The 25689-nt window shown below is 50.2% G+C and overlaps 10 protein-coding genes and 2 non-coding genes across 12 annotated transcripts in view; 7 read left to right on the top strand and 5 right to left on the bottom strand.

Annotated features, from left to right (window-relative positions):
• Positions 1-995: 995 nt before the first annotated feature.
• On the top strand, positions 996-1978 carry ASPZODRAFT_138347 (hypothetical protein; the record flags this gene model as incomplete). The annotated part of the gene is made up of 6 exons (XM_022724444.1): positions 996-1181; positions 1240-1289; positions 1325-1492; positions 1560-1734; positions 1794-1838; positions 1898-1978. 6 exons carry the CDS (start codon positions 996-998, stop codon positions 1976-1978), a joined length of 705 nt encoding a protein of 234 aa, XP_022585750.1.
• Positions 1979-3549: 1571 nt separating this feature from the next.
• Positions 3550-4122, bottom strand: ASPZODRAFT_138346 (hypothetical protein; the record flags this gene model as incomplete). Its single annotated transcript, XM_022724443.1, has 1 exon — positions 3550-4122. One exon carries the CDS (start codon positions 4120-4122, stop codon positions 3550-3552), a length of 573 nt encoding a protein of 190 aa, XP_022585749.1.
• A 621-nt stretch (positions 4123-4743) lies between these two features.
• ASPZODRAFT_12077 (hypothetical protein) lies at positions 4744-5017 on the top strand (the record flags this gene model as incomplete). The annotated part of the gene is made up of 2 exons (XM_022721265.1): positions 4744-4878; positions 4943-5017. 2 exons carry the CDS (start codon positions 4744-4746, stop codon positions 5015-5017), a joined length of 210 nt encoding a protein of 69 aa, XP_022585748.1.
• Positions 5018-5207: 190 nt separating this feature from the next.
• ASPZODRAFT_107624 (hypothetical protein) lies at positions 5208-6854 on the bottom strand. The gene is made up of 3 exons (XM_022720951.1): positions 6382-6854; positions 5632-6329; positions 5208-5569 (listed from the first exon to the last, which is right to left on the bottom strand). The coding sequence occupies exons 1-3, from the start codon at positions 6634-6636 to the stop codon at positions 5326-5328; spliced, it is 1197 nt and encodes a 398-aa protein (XP_022585747.1). The 5' UTR covers positions 6637-6854; the 3' UTR covers positions 5208-5325.
• Positions 6855-6970: 116 nt separating this feature from the next.
• ASPZODRAFT_127270 (hypothetical protein) lies at positions 6971-7904 on the bottom strand. Its single transcript, XM_022721701.1, has 3 exons — positions 7697-7904; positions 7184-7623; positions 6971-7119 (listed from the first exon to the last, which is right to left on the bottom strand). The coding sequence occupies exons 1-3, from the start codon at positions 7715-7717 to the stop codon at positions 7098-7100; spliced, it is 483 nt and encodes a 160-aa protein (XP_022585746.1). The 5' UTR covers positions 7718-7904; the 3' UTR covers positions 6971-7097.
• A 754-nt stretch (positions 7905-8658) lies between these two features.
• On the top strand, positions 8659-12807 carry ASPZODRAFT_12074 (hypothetical protein; the record flags this gene model as incomplete). Its single annotated transcript, XM_022721263.1, has 5 exons — positions 8659-8880; positions 8948-9362; positions 9427-9570; positions 9628-12062; positions 12121-12807. The coding sequence occupies 5 exons, from the start codon at positions 8659-8661 to the stop codon at positions 12805-12807; spliced, it is 3903 nt and encodes a 1300-aa protein (XP_022585745.1).
• A 247-nt stretch (positions 12808-13054) lies between these two features.
• On the top strand, positions 13055-13138 carry ASPZODRAFT_t13. Its single transcript has one exon. It is a non-coding gene; the product is annotated as a tRNA-Arg (tRNA).
• A 1411-nt stretch (positions 13139-14549) lies between these two features.
• On the bottom strand, positions 14550-16603 carry ASPZODRAFT_148553 (hypothetical protein; the record flags this gene model as incomplete). Its single annotated transcript, XM_022725389.1, has 2 exons — positions 14550-15647; positions 15719-16603. 2 exons carry the CDS (start codon positions 16601-16603, stop codon positions 14550-14552), a joined length of 1983 nt encoding a protein of 660 aa, XP_022585744.1.
• Positions 16604-17170: 567 nt separating this feature from the next.
• ASPZODRAFT_12071 (hypothetical protein) lies at positions 17171-17805 on the bottom strand (the record flags this gene model as incomplete). The annotated part of the gene is made up of 2 exons (XM_022721261.1): positions 17171-17624; positions 17699-17805. The coding sequence occupies 2 exons, from the start codon at positions 17803-17805 to the stop codon at positions 17171-17173; spliced, it is 561 nt and encodes a 186-aa protein (XP_022585743.1).
• Positions 17806-20577: 2772 nt separating this feature from the next.
• On the top strand, positions 20578-21027 carry ASPZODRAFT_12070 (hypothetical protein; the record flags this gene model as incomplete). The annotated part of the gene is made up of 1 exon (XM_022721260.1): positions 20578-21027. One exon carries the CDS (start codon positions 20578-20580, stop codon positions 21025-21027), a length of 450 nt encoding a protein of 149 aa, XP_022585742.1.
• A 1399-nt stretch (positions 21028-22426) lies between these two features.
• The window catches only part of ASPZODRAFT_148552 (hypothetical protein), a gene marked incomplete at both ends in the record, with an annotated part of 5536 nt that continues 2273 nt past the window's right edge, over positions 22427-25689 (top strand). Inside the window, 2 exons of the mRNA XM_022725388.1 lie at positions 22427-22607; positions 22671-23754. Of these exons, the coding sequence (XP_022585741.1) occupies positions 22427-22607; positions 22671-23754 (1265 nt within the window). The remainder of the gene's footprint in view (positions 22608-22670; positions 23755-25689) is intronic.
• ASPZODRAFT_t14 lies at positions 24485-24600 on the top strand. The gene has a single exon. It is a non-coding gene; the product is annotated as a tRNA-Leu (tRNA).

Here is a 25689-nt window from a genome sequence, read left to right as displayed (position 1 = left end):
TCAGTACAAAAGACTCATCGCTGCCTTGAGAGAATCCCATCCTCGGAATTGCTTCAAGGCAGAAGTTGACCTTACCCTGGGTACTCTGGGCATGAAGGCTCGCTCGATCTCGCCAGGTTTAAGGCCTGATCAGGGCGATGCAGGTGTATTCTGGAGGGCAGCTATCAGACAATTGAGATGATGATTTATCGATAAGATAAAGCAAGTGGTCTCGTGCGAATCCTCCATCCGGCTCCATCTGCATGTCTATATCGACAATATGCCATTCTATATACCTTGTGCAAGGAATTTCAAGGCAGCTATCATTCTTATTATGGTAGCTTTCGTGCCTAGAAGTCTTCCGTGGTATCGAATGACTTGTCCTTGACTCCAAATATGGTTCGGCGCCTGCAATACCCTTCGATCGAGATGCAGAGAGCCATCAACAGCGCTTCAACTACAAGAATTGGCATTCAGATCTCTATTTCCTGCCATTTCTATTCCATGGTCCTCATATAGGCAGCTGCTCTGACTCGAAACGATGATGCTCACTGTGCTCATCTTTCAACGATGGTACTTCTGCCTGGCCAGGATTATAACCCCCCGGGCCTCTCGTCCTTTCTCTTCTTCTTCTTTTCTCTCTCTCATCTAACATCACTGTCCCCAGCAGGCGATGAGAAGATACTCTCTACTACCACATCTCACTGTGATACATCATACCGGTTACCTTCATCGTGAAGTCGACGTCCAAAAACTTATCGAGCCAGAAAGAAAACAGCCTAAATCGTTTAATTGTTCAATCGTTTTAAAAACCTAAAAACATCATAATAAATCCGAAAAAAAAACCCTCAATCTCTAAAAAAACCGAAAATCGTTTAAATTGTTTAATCGTTTAATTGCTTTAAAAGTGCTGAAACCTCTGAACGCTCTAAGAAAAGGCCAGTCTTGATATCGCCCGCTTGATACCAACCGAAGAAAACCTCTGCTTAAGATCAAGTCACATACGAACAATCATCATGTTCTACTCTACAACAGAGTCCTGGGGCCCTTCTCTGAACCAGGCTAAGATCGAACCCGTCAAAATGGCATCGACCGGTCTCGAAGACGCAATGAGAGGTCTTCGTTTTTCCAAACCTGCGCCGAGACCGAATATTCCGCAATCTGGGAGTTACTATAAAGGCGGCGGCCGTTATAAGAATAAAGTAAGCTCGAGCTTCTTCGTGTCTGTTTGATGCAGAATACAGCTAACACTTGTGACAGGGCGAAGCTCGCAACGCACGAAATGTATCTACTCAAACAGTTGATATCCAGTACTTCCCATCATACAAAGCTAACTCTCTTTCAGAACCAATCTCCTCTCCCTTTCGAACGAGTCAGAGCTCCTGCGCAGAATCCTCCGCGGCAGCATCCTCGTTCGAGACAGCCAAACCATCAGTCAAATCCAAATGGCGCCCCTCGGAGACGTTGCCGACTTCCCAATAACAATCCTCCGCGACAGCCACGGCCATCAATGGTAAGCCGAGATATCCTTGTCCCTATTTTGATGCCTCTGTATGCTAACGATTCATCCAGTCGCCTAGTAAACCTAGGACTACCATCGCTCGTCGGCGGAGACGTCGCACCCCGTTCGAGCCCCGGGATGGTGACATTGAAATGATTGACGCACCACCTACTTCTCTTTCAAATCCAATTGACACGGACGTCATCATGAAGGATGCCCCTCGTCTACGTACACGTTCATATACCCGCAAGAATGTGAGTGTCCCTCGAGCAGTAGCTGCCTGGTCAATTTAGAACTGACTTTTCCTCTGAAGAAGGGTTTCAATATGTCCTGGGGAGCCGTAGCACTGCAGAGTCAGGTAGGTGTCCACTTCCAAACCGACTGATGATAAGGTATCCTGTTCTAACATATATCCAGACTACCGCATTCATCCAACCTGCCAACTTTGGCAGTCAGAGCATCGAAGACGTCGAAATGACGGATGCTCCCCCTCTGTGAACGCCGATGGGAGCCAACACACGCCATCCACCTCATTCCTCGCATTTATTCTTCCAACAATGCGTTGTGCCTCTTGGCCCATCAGGGGATTCGGCAAGTACCAGAGTCGACCATTCAGAACACCAAGCTGCGCGGCCCTTTCTTCCGAGAAAAATCTCATCTTGCACACTCAAAATTATGCACATATCATTTCCCAAAGTCCAAAAGGGGATAAACAGAATCCAAACTCGCTCGGCAGTCCTTAAAGCCCGGATTCAGAGTATCAAGAGACAAGATTCCAGAACAACCAAAAGCGCGGCCATGGCCCCCGGTGACTGGAATACCCTGAGAAAGGTTTTGACTCTCGACGAGGCCCGGGCCGTGCAGTGGACGCATTGCTACGGTTTTCGATGGTGCACCATTCGATCAATCCGGCCAACCTCCGCGAGACTCTCGTAAAAGCCCGGCTTGGACCAGTTCTGATAAAATTTCACTCGAAACACGCTCGTTACATATATATTCATCTATGTGTTTCAACGAAATCCACTTCAATCGAATAATCGAACGAACCTCACGCCACTACATGATCATCTCTCAAGGGAAACAAAAAAACTTCAGCTCTATCCATCATTGAGCATTTCATCCCATGGTCATTACCTGAATATACATTTATCACGGCGTTACCACGAATCGATTCAACGGCACACACACTCGCTACACGATACACGAGCAAAACGAGCACGGTCACATCACAAGATATACATGCCAATCAAATACATGGCACCTCTGCATTGACATCGAGTCATGCATCAACAATGACATTATTGAGTCATCAGCATTGGCACTGAGCCATACATCGCCAACCACACCGTCGAAACCATCGACGACATGCATCTATATGCACCACTGCGGTTCAAATGGAACCATATATTCGCAAACAGGGGGCCCCCTGGGTATACTCAAATGAAGTATATTTGAAGGAGATTTTGGAGAAGATTTGTATTGAAGAAGAACAATGTCATGTTGAGAGTTATATCATGTATCTTTGGAGAGGATTTGTATTGAAGAAAGAAGAACAATTTCATGTGGAGAAGTATATCATGTACTTTTGGGGAAGATTTGGATGGGAGAAGAACAGTTTCATTTCGAGAGTATATCATGTATCAAGCTTGATTTCTTTTGTAACAGAGATGAGAGAGATTTGGGTTGGAACGATCATGTCGAGAGCACATCATGTATCGGGCCATTGAGCCAGGGAAGCAGAGAGAATCGGGTCATGTACTGTGCAGAGAGAGATCGGGCATGTATTTATGATAACCATCGTCCCAGGCAAGGTTTTTACCTCTACACAGAAAAAAAACTGTGGGGGATGTTTCCCTTGTCTCATTGCTCGAATGGGGGGACAACCACTGGATGAAGTCTCTATGCAGTCAATATATTCATCAATGAAACAGATATCACATAAATTAAGTATCCCAGCGTCTTGGAGACGAATATTGTACAGACATTGACCGAGCCAGGCAATGTATAAATAAACCAGCAGAGAACCGGTCCGCTGCTCAAGAGAAAAACGAGAAGGGAGAGGAAGAGAGTTACTTGGTCTCCGGTTGTTGACCAGTTGTACTCGATTGATCCGTCGTTGTCTGGCCCGACTGGCCCCTCCAGACATCCTGGAAATGCTTTTTGATCAAGTATCCGTACCCTTTCCCTTCATCGAGCGCCTGCTGTTCCTCCTGCAGCCGCCTCTCCTTCCATCCCTCCTGTTCCCCTCCCATCCATAACCGCTGCATGACGCCCTTCTCCTGCGCCTGCCGGGCCTTGAGCCGCTCGAGGTCCTCCCCAGTCACCTGCCCGGAGCTGATCTGCGCGTCTCGCTCCGCGCGCAGCTGGGCCTGCAGCTTCTCCGCCTTCTCGGTGGGCATGTCGCGCAGGATCTGCAGCTGCGGCCGGGCAAGCTTGCCCTCGATCCGCTCGACGATGCTGCGGCCTGTATGCTCGCGCACGAGGTAGTTTGTTGAGAAGGCGAAGGCGCCAATGTTCAACACGGCGAGGTGGTCGAGTTTGCGCGGCGGGAGGGCCAGCAGAATGGGCGAGGCGATCACAAAGGCGACGGCGGCGCCATGCTTGAATCGGAGGTAGTCTTTTTCGCGGTCTATGTCGGCCATTTCAGTTCGTATTTAACTGATCACTCTTGTAGATGGTTTTCTTATTCTTTCTGTTGTTATTCACAAGTTGGTTGTTGGTGAGAAAAATTTACGGGGAGCCGTTCGGCTGTTTGTGCAGTTTGCCTTGATATTCAGGCATCAATCAGGCATCACATTATCTACCGATTTATTTCTATATTTATTTCTGTACTGCTGTCACTCTGCTATTGCTTCTTCTATTCTATCTAAAAGCTCTAATATACCTAAGTAGACAGCGAAATCGGACAACAAGATGTCCAACTACTTGACAGAAATACAATTGTATCATTGTGCATGACACCACGCCAGTGGCGCGAGAAGGATTTAAAATACCTGATTCTTGGATCTATATATGAAAGATAACAGCCCAACTCTATGGCCATGCCGCGCGACACGTAATGATCAGCGACCTGGATTAACAAGAGCTTATGATGTCACAGATGACATTATGGAAGAAGTAGTACTTATATGTAGATGAGAGGACTAGACTGGACCCTGAATCGATTCAAAAGAGCACAGAGTACAGAGCTTATATCCATTTCACCGATTCAATACCTCAGATTCATCTTCTATTATCTATTTCATATACATACTTCACCGAATATGCCTTTCTTCGATATCTTCAAGTCCTCCCCCAAGGAACAGCAACACCAAACATGGGTCCCTGAGACACTCACCATGCAACAACCCTCCAGTCCCGGGGCGCCGACGACGGAGCGTGTTGTGACAGAGCAGCCTGTGTGTCTCCTTTTGATGTTTTCGTCGAAAAATGAAGGGGGGGGGAAAACTAACATGGATATAGGCATCCCAGGAGTCGATGAATAGTACTATGCGCCTGCGTGGTGGTGAAGCCGGTGATATTTGCTGCGGAATGTAAGTCATGTCACCTGTCTCACGTTAAGGATACAGGAACTAGACACTAACCTGATGATCTACAGTTGCGCTGGTTTGTGCTGTTTTGAGTGCTGCGAGGATTGCTGCTAGATCGTGTGGACCGATCGCCTTCGTCTACATAGTCATAGCGTATACCCGAGTCAATCAATAGTTAACACCAAGTATAATAGTATGGAAGATTCAATTCAGATGACCTAGTTGGACTAAGTAAGGGTGCACTGTAACCTCATGAATGCATGATCAGCGGCCACATTGTGTTCGTATAGGAACAAGTACCAGTGCAATCCATCGTTACCACTTGATTTTCTCCAGGTCGACCCCGATAGTCGTTGTCTTCTGCAATTCCAGCTGGCCAGCCTCGTACTTGATGGTTCCATCCATGTTGTAGCCATTTGCCTGGATCACACCCCCAGTGAGCTCGTCGATGATCTGTCCGTACTGCTGCGAACCGTTGATCTCGCAGCGGGTGGTTGGCGCTTCACAATGAGCAACAAGGGCGGCAGTGGTTTTGAAGTACTTGAAGCACCCGGGACATCTAGAAGAAAAGCACCGTTAGAGACTTCTAGGTATCTATCTTGAGCTAGAGATGATACTGACTGCACCACGTTTCTGCCATGGCTCTTGCTCAAGAAGTGCTGCTCAAACTCTCTCATGGTCTTGAATTCCTCACTGCATCCGGGACACTGGTACAGCCCACTGTAAGAGTTGAAGAATTTGGTCGCGTCCCAGTTTGGTTTGAGCATGCGGAGGGTTTGGCCAGGATCAGGCAGGTCGACACCAAATGCACCGAGACCACGAGGGGCGGCAGTGGCATCCCAATTGTCACCACCCTGGACGACAGAGGGAGCTCCTTCCTGGTCCTCAACCTTCACACTGACTGTAGAGGTATTGGCCCGGCCAACCTCGGAGAATGCCATCAAGTCGCTTCGAGCAGAAGAGACAGGTGCCGGAGTCTTCCCATACAGCTTCGGCCAATCTTCCATGGGGATCTTAGCTGGTCCAAGGCGCGTAGAGTCCTTATTAGCCAGCTGGTTGGGCAGACGGTTTGGCTCGTTGATCTTGACGCCACCATCGATATCATCGAGATCTGTCGGGTCCAGAATGGCTGATTTTGGAAATGTTTCACCACCTTTCAGAGCCTGTTTGATCATCATCTTCTTCGACTGCTCTTGCAACAGGCGGGTGCTGCTGATCTCGGGGCATTCGTTTTCTTCAATATGCCGCATCAGTCCCGTCGCGCTCTTGAAGGTGTCCTGGCAGCCTACGCACACCATGTTCTGTTCAGCACGATGATTCTGCAATGTCAGTCCCAGAATTCAAGTATGAGAGAGGAGCCCTCAGGGTTACCTGGCGGATGTGGACATTTCGGCCTCCCTCGCTGCGAAAATCCAGACCGCAAATTGGACAGATGATGTGCTTGTTGCTCTTGATCTTGTGGATGAGAAGGCGCTCTTCATCCGCAAATTCTTCGTCGCATCGGCCGCAGTAGTGATGGCTTGGATCCTGCATCTGGTGCGCTCTCATGTCTTGAACAGAATCGAAGGTCTGATGACACTGTGGCAGAGTGCATTGCACCTTGACCTGTGAGGACGAGGTAGGCATCTTTGGAGGCTGTTTCCTGTAGCTCGTAAGGGGAAGAGTGAGGATTGATGCTGGTAAAATACCTGGGAGAAAAGAATCTGGTGGTTGACTAGTCAATCCTCTTAACGGTCGGTCTCATTCACCCCCTCAGTCACTGAGAAGCTGAAGAGACCATTGGTTGAAGAAGGCAGAATTCCAAAGCAAGCCTAGTAGGTGGGAAGAAGAGATAAATAGGGGTGAGAAGAACAGCAACAGCCTCCCTATTTAGGCAGCAAAACCTGGTTCTCAGTTACCTTCATAATGTCGATGAAGAAAAATGTGTTAGATTTGCCATTGTAGAATAGAAGATTATAAAGGTGATTATAGAAGGGAATAATGCCACTATATCAATTGCTATAGACTAATAATAGATACAGTATCACCTTTCTTTCCTTACTTTATTGTATGCATACAATACATATAATTATGATTTCTCTCATTGATCAAAACCTTGAAAATGGCAGCCTGTATCTTCAATTAGTTGGAGTGTTTTTATATACCATGAGGCCGATAATATAGCATCACTCACCATTTACCACGCAGAGTGATGACAGCCCAATTGTTGCCATCCTTGTCAGTTTCCTTCTCTACCTTGGTCGAGAAGGAGATGGCACTCATAATGCCGTCGCCAAACTTCTCGTTGAGAACCGCCTTGTATGCGTAGCCGTAATTCTGGACAATCTCGTATAGCCGGTAGATGAGGGGCTCCTTTGGCGGCATCTCCACTGAGCGGCCACGGTCCGGGAACCCACTCAGCTGGTCTTCGAGCAGTTCCTGCGAAATACTAAGGAGTGATGCCAACTTCTCGATATCTTCCGGTGATGCCTTGGCCTGGCCATAGAATATCGCAGCCGTGGCAACCTCGTTGCGGCCGATATGCTGGGCGATCTGCTCGAAGCTCAGCTTCTTGGACGCCTTCGCTTTGAACAGAGTCTGCGCCGAAGCCGGAAGACTCGGATGTTGGGAGGCCTAGTAGCCTCTCGGTTAGCTATCATCATTGTTTCCTGTAAAACCATCCTAAACAACTAGCGGAGGGGTATACATCAAGGGTGGCGAGCGACATGGTGTGCGGGCGTTCTGGAACGGATCTCTCTTTCTTTGATCAAGTAAACAGTGCGAAAACCGAGGGCTTCTCTAGTCAAAGACTGCAGATTAGACAAATTGCAAGATTCGAGCGCCGATTTCGTCCTGATATAAGGCTGTGTGCTCCAACCTTCTCCAACTGTCGAGCGGGGAGCGCGTCACTTTCCCGATTCGGTAAGCAGCGCTGCGGGGTCCGCAAACAGGCGGTGAGCTCTTTCTGCCTATCACGTGTGCGGGGCTCGTCAACACTCAACGCTCAACAGACTCAACACTCCTCTATCAAGTACCTGTCTCCCCCCCCCAAATCCTCGCTGAGACTCCCATGGACCATTTCAGAAAGTTAAATATATATTCTACTACCTGTACCCAAGAATAAATTCAATGCCGGTGGCTCAAGCTACGGACTGTGGCAGCCAACTCTCTCAGCTCGTCAGAAAAGACCACGACGCGATCTGCCAGTGCACAGCCACAGCCCGAGTGAAGACCCATGCTTCGGCTTAGCCAATGTCTGAAGAGCTATCCAGCCAAATGAAACGCCATCTCAGTGCCCACCTATCATGCTCCGCAAATGCTGCAGCCTATGGAGTATGACAGTGGCCGGGATGACGGAGCTGAGATGGGGCCATTCAGTGGCATTCACTCACTCGCCCAGAAACACACGCGTTCCATCAGGACTAGGGTCTCTTGGGCTGCGGGGCTGAAGCGGTGTTGCGGAATCTTCGGTGGGATGAGATGAGCTGGCTGACCCAGACCGATGATGGCTTTACCATCTGATAGTTAAATAGTGATCGACCGTCCTCTCCAGTGTTTCGCCTCGATTTTTTGTCTTTCCTACTCGAACGTCTGTCACAATTATTGTTGTCGTTGCGGACGTTCTTCTCGTCTACTTCGACCACGTATCCCTCTTGAGCCGTGTGTGCTATGTCGGACCAAGAAAATCCGCTGGCCTATGGCCGGTACTATGAGAATTCCGGTCGTGGGGGAAATGGGGAGAGCACCAGGGGGTTTATTGATGACACCTTCAAGATGTTGAAGGAGACCTACAAAACCCATCACTCTCAGTCCCAACAGCAGCAGCAGCAGCAGCAGCAGCAGTCAGGCCAGGCCTCCCAGCAGTACTCCTACGGTTCTGGAAATTATGGGGTTAGCTCAACTGAACAATATTGTCAAACATGACATTTTTGTATTTACTAACCGACGGCTTCTGTAGAATGAGCCTCCTCAGCCTTTCCAGCAACATCAAGGTCAGCCCAACCAATACTCGCAGAACTATTCCTATGGGTCTCAGGGCCAGCAGTCTGCTCCCGGCTACCAGCAGCCTCAGCCTCAGTATCAAGAGAAGCCTCAGAAGCAAGACAAACTCTCCGGCCTTTTCGACAAAATCCAAGGCGCTGTTACCGATCTAGGCACAGATGTCGCTCAGCGACTGGGCACAGCTATTGATCCAAAGGCGTATGCGGAATATGGTACAGAGAAGCCCAATGCACAGCAGAACAACAGATTCGGTAGCTTCGCTCCTACGCGCGAAGGCAACGATGTCAAGTGGTATGTTGATGGTTGCAACTATTTCTGGGCCGTCTCCCGAGCGATCGAAAACGCTCGGGAGTCGATCTGGATCCTGGACTGTAAGTGTTTGCCGCAGCCCTTCGAAGAAAGACTTTCTTCATATCATTAACATGCATTATAAAGGGTGGCTTTCTCCAGAACTATATCTGAGACGCCCTCCTGCCAAGAATGAACAGTATCGTTTGGACCGCATGCTCCAAGCTGCCGCCCAGCGTGGGGTTCGCATCAACGTCATCGTGTACAAGGAGGTTACTCAGGCGTTGACCTGTAAGTGCGAAACATTCGAAGATTTCACGAGCTTAGCTCACCAGTATCGTCTTATAGTGTCCTCGGCACACACAAAACACGTGTTGGAAGGCCTTCATCCAAATATCTCTGTTTTCCGTCATCCCGATCACATCCCTGACGGGAAAGAAATAGAGGCCAGTATCGCTTCTTCGTTCCAAAACCTTTTACTTGACACGACCTCTCTCGCAAAACTGCCCGGAGATGCCCTCAAGAGTCTATACGGCATGAAAGACGACGCTATTCTGTACTGGGCCCATCATGAAAAGCTTTGCTTGATTGATGGCGCAGTTGCATTCATGGGAGGTCTGGACTTGTGCTTCGGCCGCTGGGATACTCACCAGCACTCTATTGCCGACGTCCACCCGACAGACCTCAACGAAATCGTCTTTCCAGGCCAGGACTACAACAATGCCCGTGTCCTTGATTTCCATGATGTCTCTCACTGGGAAAACAATCAATTGGACCGGAAGGCCACGTCGCGTATGGGCTGGTCTGACATCTCCGTGAGTTTGCATGGTCCAGTTGTTGAGGATCTGCGTCGCCACTTTGTGCAGCGTTGGAACTTCATCTACGAGACGAAGTATAAAGCTCGCAATCAGCAGAGGTATACCAATTTGGTGCTTTACGGGCGTCCTACCTCCTCTACTGGCCAGCAACAATATCAGCAAAGGCCTCCTCAGCAGCAAGCAGCACCTGGTCAGCAGCAGCAGCAGCAGCAGCCTCCTCAACAGCCTCCAGCACCCGGCTATCAAGCAAACACTCCATCCACATATTCTGGGGCCCAAGGAGCAGCAGCCTATCAACCATCAAACCCCAGCTCGCCGCATCCGCCCCAGTCTCAAGGTCAAGGACCTTCGGGATACCAGCAACCGTACGCTGGCGCGACACCTCCGCCCCAGTCCCAGGGAACACCGGGCTACCAGCAATCCTACACCGGCAGTCCGAACCCCACCCAGCCCCAAGGCCAAGGAGCATCGGCTTACCAGCAACCATACTCTGGTTCCCCGCACCCGCCGCCATCCCAGAGCCAAGGTCCATCGGCTTACACTAGTACTCCGCCACCTCAGTCCCAAGGCCAAGGAGCATCGGCTTACCAGCAACCATCCCCGCACCCGCCACCGTCCCAGGGCCAAGGAACATCGGGCTACCAGCAACCGTACACCGGCTCGCCGAACCCAACCCAGACCCAGGGCACTCAGGGGGCGGCAGGCTATCAACAACCATACGCCGGATCTCCGAACCCGTCCCAAGCTCAAGGCACTCAAGGCGCGCAGGGAGCATCAGGCTATCACCAGCCATACTCGGGCTCGCCGGATCTATCTCAGCCTCACGCTAGCCAAACATACACTTATACTGGCGATTCTTTCCCACCACCTCCTCCTGGACACCCGAGCCAGCCCTCCGCCGCGCCGTATCAGCAAACCCCGACGCCTCCAGCCCAGGCTCCCTACTTCCCACCTCCGCCCACGCAAGATCAACAGCACAGCCAGACCCGCGGCATTGATGAATACTACCACGCCGGAGGATACGGTGAAGGCGATCATGAGCGAGGCTCTGGATCGGGCTCAGGGTCCAGTACCCGTCGGTTCCGCGAGGAGTTTACCGAATACAGCAGTGTCATTCGCAGTCAGCTGGCGGGCCAGATGCACCACTACCAGGACCGCTTGAACACGTATGGCCGTCCTCAACAGCAAGTGCGTGGAGGCATGACTTGTCAAATTGTGCGAAGCTGCTCGAATTGGAGCCACGGTATTCCCACAGAACACTCCATTGCCGATGCCTACGCCGCCGTCATCCGCAACAGCCAGCATTTCGTTTATATCGAAAACCAGTTCTTCATCACCGCGACGGGCGATTCTCAGAAGCCTGTTCACAACCAGATTGGTGCTGCGATTGTCGAGCGGATCCTGCGCGCGGCTCGGGCAGGCGAGAAGTACAAGATTATTGTTGTCATCCCGTCTGTTCCTGGTTTCGCGGGCGACCTGCGAGACGACTCGGCCCTCGGCACACGTGCGATCATGGAATTCCAATACAACTCGATCAACCGTGGAGGACACAGTATCATGGAGTTGATCGCCAAGGAAGGCTTCAATCCTATGGACTACATCCGCTTCTACAACCTTCGTAACTATGACCGTCTCAACGTCAGCGATACGATTCACCAAGTCGAACAGCGGAGCGGTGTCAACTACGAAGAGGCGCGCAGAGAGCACGATGTCACTACCGGCGGACAAGGTGGCTATGGACCTGGTGCTCCCCGGGCTGCGTTCGACACCACGGCGCCCTACCAGCAGTATCAACAAGCCGCGCAGCAAGTCTATGGTTCGAAGCCGGTGACTTCCGGGCGGTGGGACAGCGTTAGCGAGTGCTACATGTTGAATGGCGAGGATATCCGTAACGTGCCTTGGGACGGATCACCCGAGGCTGAGATTCACGCTTTCGTTAGCGAAGAGCTATACATCCATTCTAAGGTCTGATTTACTCACACTTGTGAAATGTCGAGGGAAAAAAAAAAACTAACAGAAATAGGTCATGATTGCCGATGACAGGGTAGTGATCTGCGGCTCTGCCAACCTGAACGACCGATCTCAGCTGGGAGACCATGACTCCGAGATTGCGATTGTGATTGAGGATTTCACACCTGTACACAGCACTATGAATGGCAAGCCCTTTACGGTGGGTCGATTCGCGACCTCACTCAGACGGGAGCTGTTCCGCAAGCACCTGGGCCTGCTCCCTGCACAGAACTACCAGCAGCCGACTGCCAGCTCCGAGCCCGTCGGTATCCCCAGCCACTTGGACCTCGAGTCCCCGGAAAGCCAGATCGTGGCGGATCCCCTGGCGGACACGTTCCAGAGCCTGTGGAACACCCGGGCGCGCACCAACACCCAAGTGTTCAACAAGGTGTTCCATGCCGTACCCGACGACTCTGTGCGCAACTGGGCAACATACAAGGAGTTCTACGAGTATTTCTTCCGCGCGGCCGACAAGGACGCTGCCGATGGCTCCAAGGAGCGTCACCCGGCGCGCTACCAGTGGGGCCATGTGGTTCGCGAGGAGTTTGCTCCTGGACCCGAGGGCGTCCAGCAGGTCAAAGAACAGCTCAGCCAGGTCAAGGGCACCTTGGTCGAGATGCCTTTGATGTTTTTGATCGAGGAGGACATTGCCAAGGAGGGCCTGTCGCTCAATGACTTGACTGAGCCGATTTACACCTAGTTAGCCTGTCACATTTATGCTTTTTCGCCCCCCCCTGTCATGATCCAGATTGCCAATTATCCATAAACATGATTATTCAGAAACGGTGATTACTGCTTTTATCTAAGAAAATTCCTCGGAATGGCTGTAGACACTCAACTTGTAGTAAATAGATACTAGTTAACCAGTTACCTAGTGTGTGCATTGTAATAAATTTGACAAAATCTGGCTTATATAACTAAATCCGGGACTCGCTCAACGCTGACACGGCTGCCTGGCTCAATGGTAGAGCGTTGCTCTCCTACTGCAACTCATTAAGCAAAGGTTGGGGGTTCGAGTCCCCCGGTGGTCGCTTCACTTTTTTTTTTTTTTCTTTTTACAAAGCTCTCAGATCAGACCAATCATAGGGGAGAGCCGTATTCTCATTTTTGCTCAAAGGATTTTTATTAGTTCAAATGGTGTTCAATGGCTTACCTAGGTAGCGAGGTCTAGTAACCAGCTTGATATTGTTCTGCGAGAACAATATCTATCCGAAAAGGGCTAGCGTGGGCTCTCACCTACAACAATACGAACAGACGAGACGATCCAACAACAACATCTCGCCACGGAGAACATGGATGAATGCTGCGTCTCCACGGGTTCGACTGCACAGCCGATACGAACAAACCAGATAGTAGGAAAAGTGGTCCTTCGAGTCTTTCAGATGATAGAGTACTCCAATGCTCTATCTCAGAACAATGAAGAAGAGGTGAGACGGCTCCATCCTGAGGCCCCATTACCCAGGTAGGCAGCTCATTCACGGCTGAAACTCGACCGCCTCGAATTCAAGATCTCTTTCAATATGCGGGTCTGGGGGCTTGTCTGATATTGTGTCTCCATTGATCCTGTCCACGAAGTAGAGCGGATTGGCTCACTGGTCAGGAACAATATCAACATCTGAATTGGCAGTAGTATTCACGAGTATTCAGGTTATGCTCTCTGGAGGAGCAGACTCAAGGTATAAATAACGGCTGTCATCCATCTCGACGTTCTCTTTTCTCCTTCTCATCACCACTCCAGTCAATCTCTTAAACACACTCTGTACTTTCAAATCTCGGTCTGTGACCATCAATCCAATCACTTACAATGGCTTCTAAGGGTGCGTTTACAACTTCCAAATACTAGCTCAATACTCTCTCAATGTCAGTCTAACGGGTCTATTGTATAGCTTCTCCTGGCGGCGGCTGCGTCCTCATGGCTTCTCCCGGCGGCGGTTGTGTCCTCATGGCCTCCCCCGGTGGCGGATGTGTCTTGATGGCCTCCCCCGGCGGTGGCTGCGTCATCATGTAAAGAACGCAATGCATGAATCGATCGATTCGAAACGACAGACAAGACAAGACGGAATTTTCTTCTAGGGGAAACGTTGGGGGGTCATAAATGCTATGCACACTGAATACTTACCGGGTCATTGCTCGAACCTCGTCAAAGCAAAGAACTGGACTGGACTGGATTTGCGTGTCCTATTCCTCTCTTCTCGACATGATCCCATTCTCTCGTTTATTTTCATCTTTCTCTGGTGCTTTTTTTTTTCTCGAAAGGTATATACATACGACTTGCCTTTTTTTTCTCTCTTATCCTTGTACCTAGATAAGCTGCGGCGGTGTCTGGACCTGTCAAATTACCAGATGTCGTTGGGAGAGAGGAAAGAATGAATGAACAAACTGTAGTATATCTAGCAGTCATTGCGTGTATCAGAAAACTAGGTACTATGTTTTTATATACAGCTAAAGTAATGTGTCTTTCCGGATGGCGTCCACGCGAGCAATATCATCCATGCTGGGCTCCTGCATCTCTGCCTCCGCCCCGGCAAACGCTTCGTTGACTGCCTCGTCGACCTGCCCGACGATATGGGTGATGATACCCACGGAACGGGCCATGCCGATGCGGACGAGGTCCTCGCCGACGGCAGCTTCAAGGCGGCCGTCGCCGCCGTTGGCTACGAGATCACACTCGAAGGCGTGGCAGATGGATTTCAGAGGCTCTAGAAACCGGCCCCGGAAGTACAGATAGGTCTTCTCGAGCTGCAGTTCGGTGCGAAGACGCGCCGAGGAGACAAGGATATAGTACAGGTTCAGGGCGGCATGAATGGTGGGCGTCAGGGTCTGCGAGAAGCGTAGCCACGAGGCCACAATCTCCGTATGAACGTCCAGAAGGATCTCGGACGGATTGAACAGGAACGGGAACAGTACGGAGAAGTAGTGCGGGTTAAGGAAGATTTTGTTGTCGTTGTCGGCCTCTTGGCCTTTCGCCGCAGTCAAAATCTCATCTTTGAGCCAGCCAACGGCCGTCTCGCGCGCAGAATGGAGTCTGTCTGTCTCGAAGATATGTCGCAGGACCTTAAACCGCACCAACTCCGACGGATGGCTGTGGAAGATGGCGGCCGGGATCCGTCTGACGGTCGTGTAGCTTTGCCGTGAGGAACAGGCCGTCACCCGTATGAGAAAGTCCTTGAACTCTTTCGGGTCTGCGGGCGCCTCGACTGACTGTCGCGCCGTTGAAAGAACCGTCAGTGCCAAAAGTGAGTCCAGAAGCACTTGTGGCTGTCCAAATGCCACTTCATCTAGGGACTCGATGTCCCCGATAAAATTCACAAAGAGGCGCGGCAGGTCGGGCAACATGACTGCCTCCGAACCGGACGAAAACAGCACCGTGGTCGCAGCCCGTGCGGTCAAGAGCAGAAGGGCCCCATGTCTCTCGAATGGAACCCCGTCCGGCGTTTTTGGCAGGTCATCAAAATCCAACGGCGAAGGCTGGTCTCCCGGCGGGAGCGAGACAACCGAAAGAAGCTGTTCATTGCTGAGACCTAAGTCTCGGGATAGAGCCTTTTTGTAAAAGCGTAGAGTTAGCACGAGCTATACACGGGGGTTTTCAGTCTTTTTTTTCTCGGGCGTACCATTACTTTCCCAATAATCATATCTCTTTCCCTCAACTCTTTAGTACTGGCGTAAAGATCCGTCTGCGACTGCTTGTTGGCAATCTGCGACTCAGGATGCAACTTCTCCAGCACACGACCTGTCCACGACATCCCCGGGTCTGTCGGACCCGAGAGACTCAACAGGAACGACTTAAGCAACTCCATGAGGCCGAACTGGAGATACTTCTTCACAAGCTCCTTCTCGTTGTCCGTGTTGGGCGAGGGGGACTGCGCTTCCGCCTCCGGGTCCGGAGCCGATGCCTGTGAGACGCGCACGACGCTGGACTCGCTGGCGGCCCGCGGGGGTGGTGCCGGTCGCTTCGACGGCGAGACGTCGCGGAAGAACTCGACCAACGCGGTAGTGGTCTCGTTGGTGGGGAACAGCGTGTACGCCTCCAGTGCAGCCTGCAGCGACGTCGCAATAAACCGGCTTGGATATTTGGTCTGAATACGGGAATGCAGCGTTGATAGCATCGCCACGAGGCAGTTGAACTGTCTGACGTGTCGTGGAAGAACTGGGGATGCTTCCGATCCGTCATCAGCGTTGTGTTCATCATCGTCGTCGTCGTCGTCGTCGTCGTCGCTCGGTTGAAGCTGCATCAGAGCCTCGGAGACCCGCAGAATCACCTCGCGGGGATTGCCGAGCCGCGCAATATCCTGAAGACAATCAAGGGACTGTGGCAGCATAGGCAGCAGCAGGTGAACCAGGTCCCAGCCGATGTTGGTGGTGAGGGTCTCATCCTGCAGCAGTTTGTGGAGGAGCGGCAGCCGGGCGGGGGTTAATTGATACTCGAGCAAGGTGAGATAGGTGAGATAGTCGGTCGCAGGCGGCAGTGCCTGGACGAGAGGGTCTTCCTCGGCCATGGTTGTCTCGTTGTTCTCGCGGGTGCCGGAGCTGGCTGGTTGTTGTTCTGGCCAGGGCGGGGTTGTGGGAAGGCTTCCATTAAAACACCCGATATGACATCACTGGAATACCCTATTATTTATCTCTATTTTAAGGGGTTTGGGCTTTTGCCTACAGTTTTATACACTTCTACAGGACTTATGAATGGAATCAGGTTTTTCTATGTACTGAACCTAGAAAATATCAACCTAGTGCTAGTTCTCAGCCATCAGCTGCCTGTACAGAAATTGACAAACATCATTTAAAGCAAGCATAGAGAGAGCGACACACACAGAGAGAGAGAGAGAGAAGAGAAAGAGAGAAACAACAATTCAAGCATCCAGATAGATTTCTACCCAACCCCTCCCCCCTTAAGAAAAGTAAGGTGCGCTGACAAAAGTTATAGGCGCAGTAAAAATACAGAACCGCTAGAAACACAGAAAGGACTGAGAGAGAGAGAGAGAGAGAGAGAGAGGGAGAGAAAGAGAAGACACAGGGCATCCTGAAAGGGAAATTCCTGGGAGAAGAGAAGCATAACTGAGCTCAGCTCATGAGTGAGGCTGGACGGCCTTGTTCTCATTGACGAGGTCTCGCCATCCCTCACCGCTAGGATTCTGCGGGGGTTGGTTCCCCGGTGTCTCCTGCTGCTGTTGTGGTTGCTGCGATTGTGGCTGCTGCTGCTGCGATGGCCGTTGACCTTGTTGCTGATAGACAGTGGATGTGCTCTCGCTGAGATCCGAGAGATGGTAGGGCCCGTTAGGGTCTTTTACGTCGAGAAACGAAGCGTCCGAGCCGCGTCGTGAGGAGGCGGGATAGAAGTCGTCATGACGATTCGCGGCCTTGTTTCCCGGTTGTCTATACGTCGGCTCCAAGTCCTCTACGTCTTCATCGCGCGCGTAGTAGCCGATGCCTTGCGCCCGTTCTTCACGATCCTCCCTGTCATCCCTGTTGCGGCGTTTGTAGTAGAGGTAGGTAAGGACGGCGAAGGCGGTAACAACGAGACTGTTGGAGCCAGCTGTCGGTTAGTTTCGTCTGTGGTGTCAAAGAATCAACTATACACAGTCGGAGTCACACACGTTGAACTGATAATGAGGGGCACCCCCATGGTCAGCATCTGGCTGGTGGGCTTTTCACACTCATTAGCGCTGCCGTCGCAGCTGCTCCTGCGAAGAAACGACAGCATCTTGCGGTAGATGAGACTGGTGTGTGTGTGGGATGATGACCGAGACGCGACGACTGAGATACAGAAAAAAATAATTGTTGATATATTGGATTCTAAACAAACGAGTGTCTCAATAATAATCAATAAGGAACGACAGGAAGAGCAACAGTTAACGGCCTGGAGATGAAGGGACTGCTGGGATAGATGATCTAAGGGGTAGCCGGACTTAAGGCTGAAACCGTTCGTATCCATCCATACCGCCTCGCGTACGAGGAGTTGGTGGGGGCAGGGTTTAAATCTGGGGAGAACAGGATAGTGAGTTACAGAACAGTTAGATAAGTGGGTATTATTGGGATTAAGGATGTAGATAAACTAATTAGTACTGTTATGATCTAAGATATTCTATAAGATGGTTCTCTACCTAGAGTCAGGTACCCTTCCACCCTCTTATTGGTTAGTATTCTTGGACCAGAGGCAATTTACAGGTACCTACTACCTAGGTACTGTACCAGCAACTTTAGTTGACAGTGGACTCTATAAGTATTTCTACATCTCCACTGTCTATGGAATATAATAACTTGACGAAGAATTACATCGGCCATATCTCTACAAGGCTTCTTCCTCACCAACAGACAACTATTAGCAGCACGGCAGATACCATAATCTCGGCCGTCGCTTCAGCGGCAGTTCCTTGGCTAACGATCTCACTCTCACTGTGCACAGAATGATCTTCGAGGCTCGCGATAGCAAAGCAAAATGAATACATACATATCGCCTCGGATGCCAGAATACCACTTCTTCGACCAGGCAATAAGATTGGTGGAGGGAGGGGAGATCTGCGCAGATTCCAAAGGAATAACGCCGTTCAATATGATCAACTGCAGCGACACATCTTATTGTTCAAGGAGGCAACTGAAAAATTTATTGAAAGATATCTTCCCTTGGAGATCCATCCAGAAATTCTATTAGCCGCTGACGAACCCAGACCACGCGACGCTTATAGACGTTCCCCAAGGAACTATCCACTTGACCAAATGAAAGACGAATCTCCATCAAGCGATATCTGGCGATATGCTCTGGTCATGGCGCAGCCTTGGCTATCATTCACTGGTGGAAGAGGTGAGCGTCCTAGCACCCCGAAAAGACAAGAACTATAAGTGATTACTTCAGATATCCTCAGGGAGAACTGCACGTGGGTCCTCATCTTTAAAGTCTGCCGATCGATGTCTATCTTGTTGATCACTCGAATACCCTACCGTCGACAGCAGCAGAAGACAGACAGTTCAGCCGGAGAGCTCTACTCTCATATTCGTCTATAATCTCAACGTTTTGTCGGCTGTCACATCAGTCTTGAGTCGCCTTAGCCTTCCTGCTTCATGTTCGTGGTAAATACTCGTCATAGAATGGGATCACAACAGAGAATGAAAACAAAATTTGGCGACACGGAGAGCTGAGGGTAGGTTATTATTAATTCTCGATTATCAATAATAAGCAAGGTGCCTAAGATAAGCTGAGTAAGAATAATGCCATGTAAATTAGTTTTGGCTGTATTGAACAATTTTCAGTAAATTAGAAATCATGCCGAAATATCCCTAATGAATGAGCTGCTACTATACCACCACTAACCTGTACTACTACATAGCAGTTATAGTAATTCTCAAGTAATAATGGGTGTAGAGTAGGTGACTACTAGGTACTAAGTAGGGATAATCTTGCTGTCAGAATACCATGCAAGGATCAAGACCTGTTTTATTCCACTGCTTGATACGGAGTACTACGGAGTAACTACATAAACCACTAATTCACTTGGGAAGAGCATAAAATCAACATAGAAGGGATTCTACTACATAAGGCGACAAGAGCCGAGGGTTTCCGTTTCCAGCTTCCTGACTCCGCCGTGGGTTCCATGTTCCTCCATTCGGAGAGCCACAGTTCGGCTTCAGATCCGTGCTACTCCGTAAATCCTCAATAATACCAGTTGCCGTGAAGCCGTGACGCCCTGCTTTAAATTCTCAGGCTTGCCTTGGCTGCAGTGACGAGCGGGTCTGCCCCGATTTTCATCTTATGATCGGAGGACGAGCCACACAAATTGGCCGCTTTGCTAGCCAGAGGCAGTTAGTGCGTAGTAAGCAGGCTAGAAGTGGATTTCGAGGAAGTAGATTCGTCTGACTCGTCGTTACGTAGGAGGGAGTTCGGAGTATGTAGTAGAAGTTCGGAGTATAGGCAAGGAACTAGGTTGGTTGGTGAAGAGTTGCTGTGCCGGTAAATCCGGCAGGATTCGATTTTGGCACGCCCTCGATCGACATCCGCGCCGCTTTCGTTTTCTTCTATACATATCTCTCTACTCCGTCTGTTTCTCCTGCTCTTTTTTTTTCAAGTTGTAGCGTACAGAGTACATTCTCAAGCATCCAACGGCGCTGGGTGACTAACTATTGTTATTCGTATTCCCTGTTCCTATCGACTGCCTCAATCCACTCGCATCCCTGCCATAAAAGCTGTGTTTGTGTCGTCTGTACAGAATATCCGCGGCGTTCCGGACCAGCGCCACGAGGAGAAGAAATCCATTTCATCACCGAGTACACGCGCTGTTCCCCTTCTCGAGACTTTTTGTCAACCAGCTCGCGCGGGGCAATTGCGTCTCGCGGGGTTGAAGGAAACCAAAAAAAAAAAAAAAAAAAAAAAACATCCTCAGTGCAGGAAGGAGGGACAAGGCCCAACCCTAGATTGACTGCATAACGACTGCCGACCGACTGACTGGCTACCCAGGCCATCACTCTCTATATAACATCCACAATGGCTACTACAGTCCAGTCGTGCTATACCTCGACAGCCCCGTCTCCGGCAGTCGAAGAGCTGGTCGCCAAATACTCGGTCGCCATGTCGGCCACCTCGAGTAGCCAGAGGGTCAGCCAGGTGCTCCTCCACCAGCGCCGGAACCTGGTCCAGCGCACCCTCGACCAGGTCCGGCTCAAGTACTACCAGTACGAGGTCACCTTTGGCCTGTACGTCATGACGCCCGGGGAGAAGTTCGCCGCCAACACCTTTGTCTTCGTCGTGCTGTCGTTGCTCTGCTGGGCCCTGCTCCTCTATTTCCCCTCGCTGCTCTACCAGAAGCTCAGCCGCCTCGTATGGCTGCTGACCGGCCACAGCGGCGAAGAAATGGGCGCCGTCTTGCGCAGCCTCGACGCGAGACCGGAGACCGTCGCCTCTGCCTTTGAAAGCCACCGCTCGCTAGGCCTATAAGACCTTTTTGTTTTTCTGCCTTCTCTCTTCCCCTGTACGATCCTATGACTTCTTTTCTGATTATTACCCGAGTGATGCTACAGTAAGTCTTCTACCTTGTCTTGTTCTAACTTCTAAGCGTACCCAGGCTAATTGGTTCCTATCTAGCCTACCATTTCATACCAACCATTAATCGGCGTTTTTATTTCTGGAGTCCAGGGCCGGTTTTCCTTCATGCGACTGACTACCCATCCTCGTTTTTAGAGACCTCTAATGAATTCTTACCAGCGGTCTTAATGTGCGCATGAGCTTCCGGGAAACGACACTTGATGTTTTTACACCACGCTCGAGTCATCAGAACGCTTATATACATATATACAGCCTGCTGGAACTCGGAGGCGTCTGATCACGATCTTTTCCTTTTTTCCGCTTTTTTTTCCCTTATCTTTTTGGCTGTTTTGGGTATGCGATACCCTCTGGCTAGCTGTACAGCGAATATTGTTACCTCTAGCTAATCCTAATGTCCGTCACTGACCACTACCCACGTAATCCCTGTATCTGATCTTATAAACCCGGCAACCGCCAGCAAATAGCATCATCTGAAGCTCCATACTCCCATAGTTAAGGTTGTTGATAGCTGATTCCCATGGATACCTCGCGTGGCTGAGCTGGCCCATTGGGTGTTTGCGTTGCACCGCCCGCTGTCAAAAATAACTGCACACTAATAATCGCTGCCAAATTATTATCTGACAACTATCCGGCTTGCTTTCTTCTTTTTTTCTCCTAGAATTTACTCACCTTGCTTGCTTCATTCTAATATATATTAATTTATCAACACTCCCTTTGCTAAAGGTCCAGCTCTGTCTGTCGTTAAGCCTCGTTGAAACTTACTACTCGTCAGGCCAAGAGGCCAAGAGCCAAGTCTTGCGTGGCGCGGCTTTGTTGATCGCGTTTCAGCCCTGTTCGAGCAGACGTCAACCCTTCGCCTCGAGACGTCCATCGTTCATTAATACGAGACCCCTCCGTCGTTATTGAATTTTGATCGTTCTTTGCAACTCTCTCTTTCTCTGCAGTTTGTTGTGCTCGACACGAGTGTGCTGTCACCATGGCAGCCAACGAGTACTACCACCAGGCAACCACCACCAACCCCCCCGGTCGATACAACCCAGACCCCCCCAGCTACGATCAAGTCAATCCTGCTCCAGGCGCATACCAGCAGCAGTCCTATAACCCTCAGGCCGGCAACGTCGCACGTCCGTATCCTGGCGACCCGTACAGCCAAAGCTCGTTAGCCTCGGACAACAACGGGGTCGCCTATGGGGGGAGGCTGAACCAGAACGACCAGTATGCAGAGAATATCCCGCTGAAGACGAATAATAACGCTCCTCCGTTTCCGAATAATGGCCCGCCGCCAAGTTGGATGCAGCAGCAAACACGGTACTCCCCGTCGATGGAGGGCGGGCAGATGAACCCAACCATCATCCCTGGGCGACGCAGAAAGCAGGCGTTCTTCTGGCGAAGCGGGAAGAAAATTCCATGGGTCACATACTTGATGACGACTATTCAGATTGCGGTTTTTATTGCCGAGCTGGTGAGAAATGGTAGGAAGAGAATCATTACATCCTTGGCTTCTAGCATGTGGTGAATTGTATGCTGACAAACAGCCCAATTGACCGGAACGCCCATCGAGATCCATCCTTCGTTTAACCCGATGATCGGTCCGTCCCCCTACGTGCAAATCTATATGGGTTCGCGGTTTGTGCCATGCATGAAGAACATCAACGGGGTACAGAACGCCAACGAGACGGTCTACTGGAACTGTCCGAACACGACCACCTCGGACTCGAGCGCGGCCAGCAATCACTGCACGCTGTCAGAGCTGTGCGGTTTCGACGGGGTGCCCAATCCGCACCCCGGGGGCTCGCTCAGCGACCGACCGGAGCCCAACCAGTGGTTCCGCTTCATCATCCCCATGTTCATCCACGCCGGTTTTATCCACATCGGCTTCAACCTGCTGACCCAGCTGACCGTCGGCTCCGCCATGGAGCGCTTGATCGGCTGGTGGCGCTACGCCATCGTCTATCTGGCCAGCGGTATCTTCGGCTTCGTCATGGGCGGCAACTACGCCGCTCAGGGTATCTCGTCCTGCGGCTGCTCTGGCTGTCTCTTTGGCATCCTCGCCCTCGAGCTACTCGACCTCCTCTATACATGGAAGCAGCGGCCCTCTCCCTGGGTGGAGCTGGTCATCATGCTGGTCGGTGTCGCCGTCTCTTTCTTCCTCGGCCTGCTTCCGGGTCTTGACAACTTCTCGCACATCGGGGGTTTCCTCATGGGCCTCGCGCTCGGCCTGTGCCTCATGCGCTCGCCCAGCTCCTTACAGGAGCGCATCGGCCTGGCTGGAAACCCCTACGTTGCCATGAGCGGTGGGGCTGGCCCTGGCGCGAGCGACGACGACAACAATAGCACCAACAACAATGGGAACAACAACAACAACAACAACAGGAACGCGAACAAAGCCACCCGCCCAGCCACCAGCATCACCGACTTCCTCAAGGGTCGCCGCGCCCCCGAAGGACCCAGCTCACTTCTCGACGTCTTCCGTGGCCGCAAACCCCTCTGGTGGGCGTGGTGGCTTGTCCGCATCGGCTCCCTCGTCGCCATCCTCATCGGTTTCATCCTCCTCATCGTCGACTTTTACAAGTACGCCAGTTCGACTTGTTCGTGGTGCTATCGGCTCAGTTGCTTGGTGTGTCTCCTTTTTTTCTCTTTTGACTTCTACCGTGTATGCCTATGTACTGACTTTTCTAGCCGATCAAAAACTGGTGCGATGAGGGAAACCTGGAGTTAACGCAGACGTCGTGATTTTTTTTTCCTTTCATTTTCCATCCTCGAATATACTGATGTTTCAGTCTGCACTTGGGTGATACCTGGGCGTTTATTTTTTTTGGATATATAGAGCTGCACTGGGCGTATATTTCTAGCGTAGATGAGCATTTCATTTGACTCTCTCCTGACTTTCTCGCTGGTTTTGTTGTTTCTGTAGACCTTATGGAATACTCCTGCTTAAATGATGTTGAGGGGTATTCTTGTATGGGTGATATCCCTGTTTCTTGTATATATGAGGGGGGGGTTGTGGGCAACAGTCATATGGAATGTTCTTTGACGCTTACATGGCTCTAGGATTTAGGTTGGATGTTGGTTTATATGGTTGCATCCGATCAAGTATATATATTCAGCAACCAAGATTGTACTTATGTACCCACGGTAGATAGAAACATGGAAAGAAAACAATAGGTAGGTATTTGTGGTTAACAGTATAGTTAGAATGATAATTAAATATATATAAATCATACAAGTGTAGATTACAAAGACAGAAATACTTTATGCTTAACTATTGCTTTATTGAGTGTATACAACAAGGAGAATATCTCATACAACCTGTGTGATAATATCCTTCCTGGAAAGGAAAGTCACCAATGGCAAGATGGCCGAGCGGTCTAAGGCGCATGGGTCAGGCTACCTGATCTGACTTCTTCAGTTGAAGAATCATTCCATGTCTCGAAAGGGGCGTGGGTTCGAATCCCACTCTTGTCACTTCTTTTTTTCTTTTGTCATCATATTTTTTTGGCATCATAATCCCTCTCCTAGACCACCATTGTCAACCAACCTTTTCTTTCCTTTATCCTACCTACCCTACCCCTTTCTGCTAACCGTCAATGAAAACAACACTATAATGTACTCAGTTGAAGAACCAGTGCCAAATCCATGCGTAACTAGCAAGTACATAACGAGGCCTGCGGCCCGCGCCTTTCCGCTATTACCATTACTACGACAAGAACCAACAACACTTCATTTTGCAAGTGTCCTTTTTTTTTTGTCTTTGCCATAAACACTAGCATCAACGCTAAGCAATAAAAATGTGTCATCCGAGGCGCAAAGCTCGAGAGTCAATCTATATGATATTTCACTACAAAGGACTCTTCACCAATGGCTGATACTCCCATAGCAGCCAAGCTGCGACCTCTCACGATAGAAGCAGCAGCAGCCGCTGTCACAGTCACCAGGTTTCAGTTGCTTCAGCTTCGTCGTCGTCGGCAACTAGATCGAGCACGTCGAATCAGGAACCAGCCTTTCATCGCGAGACTATTGGCGGCTTGATGACTGGGATGATGGGTGGATTATGCAAAGACCCCGGCATCTTGTCCTTTCGAATCCATATGAGATCCCAGTACTAATATCACAAAGAGGTTCGGAAGATTGCCCTATATCCAACCATTGACGATTTTGAATTCGACAACCGATATACCACAGACCATTAGCCGCTTAGTGCCTCGATATCGGTACGGAGTTGTTGGCTTTAGGTCGACTGCAAGTGTATACTCCTAAACTGATTTATAACTGGTTACCTGTTAGGGAAGAAGAAAGGATCAGATATTCTCATACCTTAAAGCAGCGATAAATCAATAATTCGTATCATACCGTCACTATGATCCAACTTTGTAAACGTTCTTCTCCCTGTAACTATACGGAGTAGCTTGGCTTCAATTATACAGTATTAGGCTGATAGAGCCAAAGATGAGACCTCCAAACATCAATCGGGCAAGATGGCCGAGCGGTCTAAGGCGCATGGTTCAGGTTACCTGATCAATTGAAGCTTCATCACGAAGTATCATTCCATGTCTC

Source organism: Penicilliopsis zonata (genome assembly GCF_001890105.1).
Source record: "Penicilliopsis zonata CBS 506.65 unplaced genomic scaffold ASPZOscaffold_1, whole genome shotgun sequence".
NCBI classification, from domain to species: domain Eukaryota; kingdom Fungi; phylum Ascomycota; class Eurotiomycetes; order Eurotiales; family Aspergillaceae; genus Penicilliopsis; species Penicilliopsis zonata.
This window is presented reverse-complemented; position numbering and strand designations above follow the sequence as displayed.

What these genes read in the sequence shown, in the direction of transcription:
- ASPZODRAFT_127270 (XM_022721701.1), bottom strand. Translation starts at nt 7,717, where the DNA reads ATGTCGCTCGCCACCCTTGAT. An exon ending in TGTCGCTCGCCACCCTTGAT is followed by an intron (nt 7,624 to 7,696) that starts GTATACCCCTCC and finishes AGAGGCTACTAG; the next exon opens with GCCTCCCAACATCCGAGTCT. An exon ending in ATCACTCTGCGTGGTAAATG is followed by an intron (nt 7,120 to 7,183) that starts GTGAGTGATGCT and finishes TTGAAGATACAG; the next exon opens with GCTGCCATTTTCAAGGTTTT.
- ASPZODRAFT_107624 (XM_022720951.1), bottom strand. Translation starts at nt 6,636, where the DNA reads ATGCCTACCTCGTCCTCACAGGTCAAGGTGCAATGCACTCTGCCACAG. An exon ending in GAAATGTCCACATCCGCCAG is followed by an intron (nt 6,330 to 6,381) that starts GTAACCCTGAGG and finishes CTGACATTGCAG; the next exon opens with AATCATCGTGCTGAACAGAA. An exon ending in CATGGCAGAAACGTGGTGCA is followed by an intron (nt 5,570 to 5,631) that starts GTCAGTATCATC and finishes CTTTTCTTCTAG; the next exon opens with ATGTCCCGGGTGCTTCAAGT.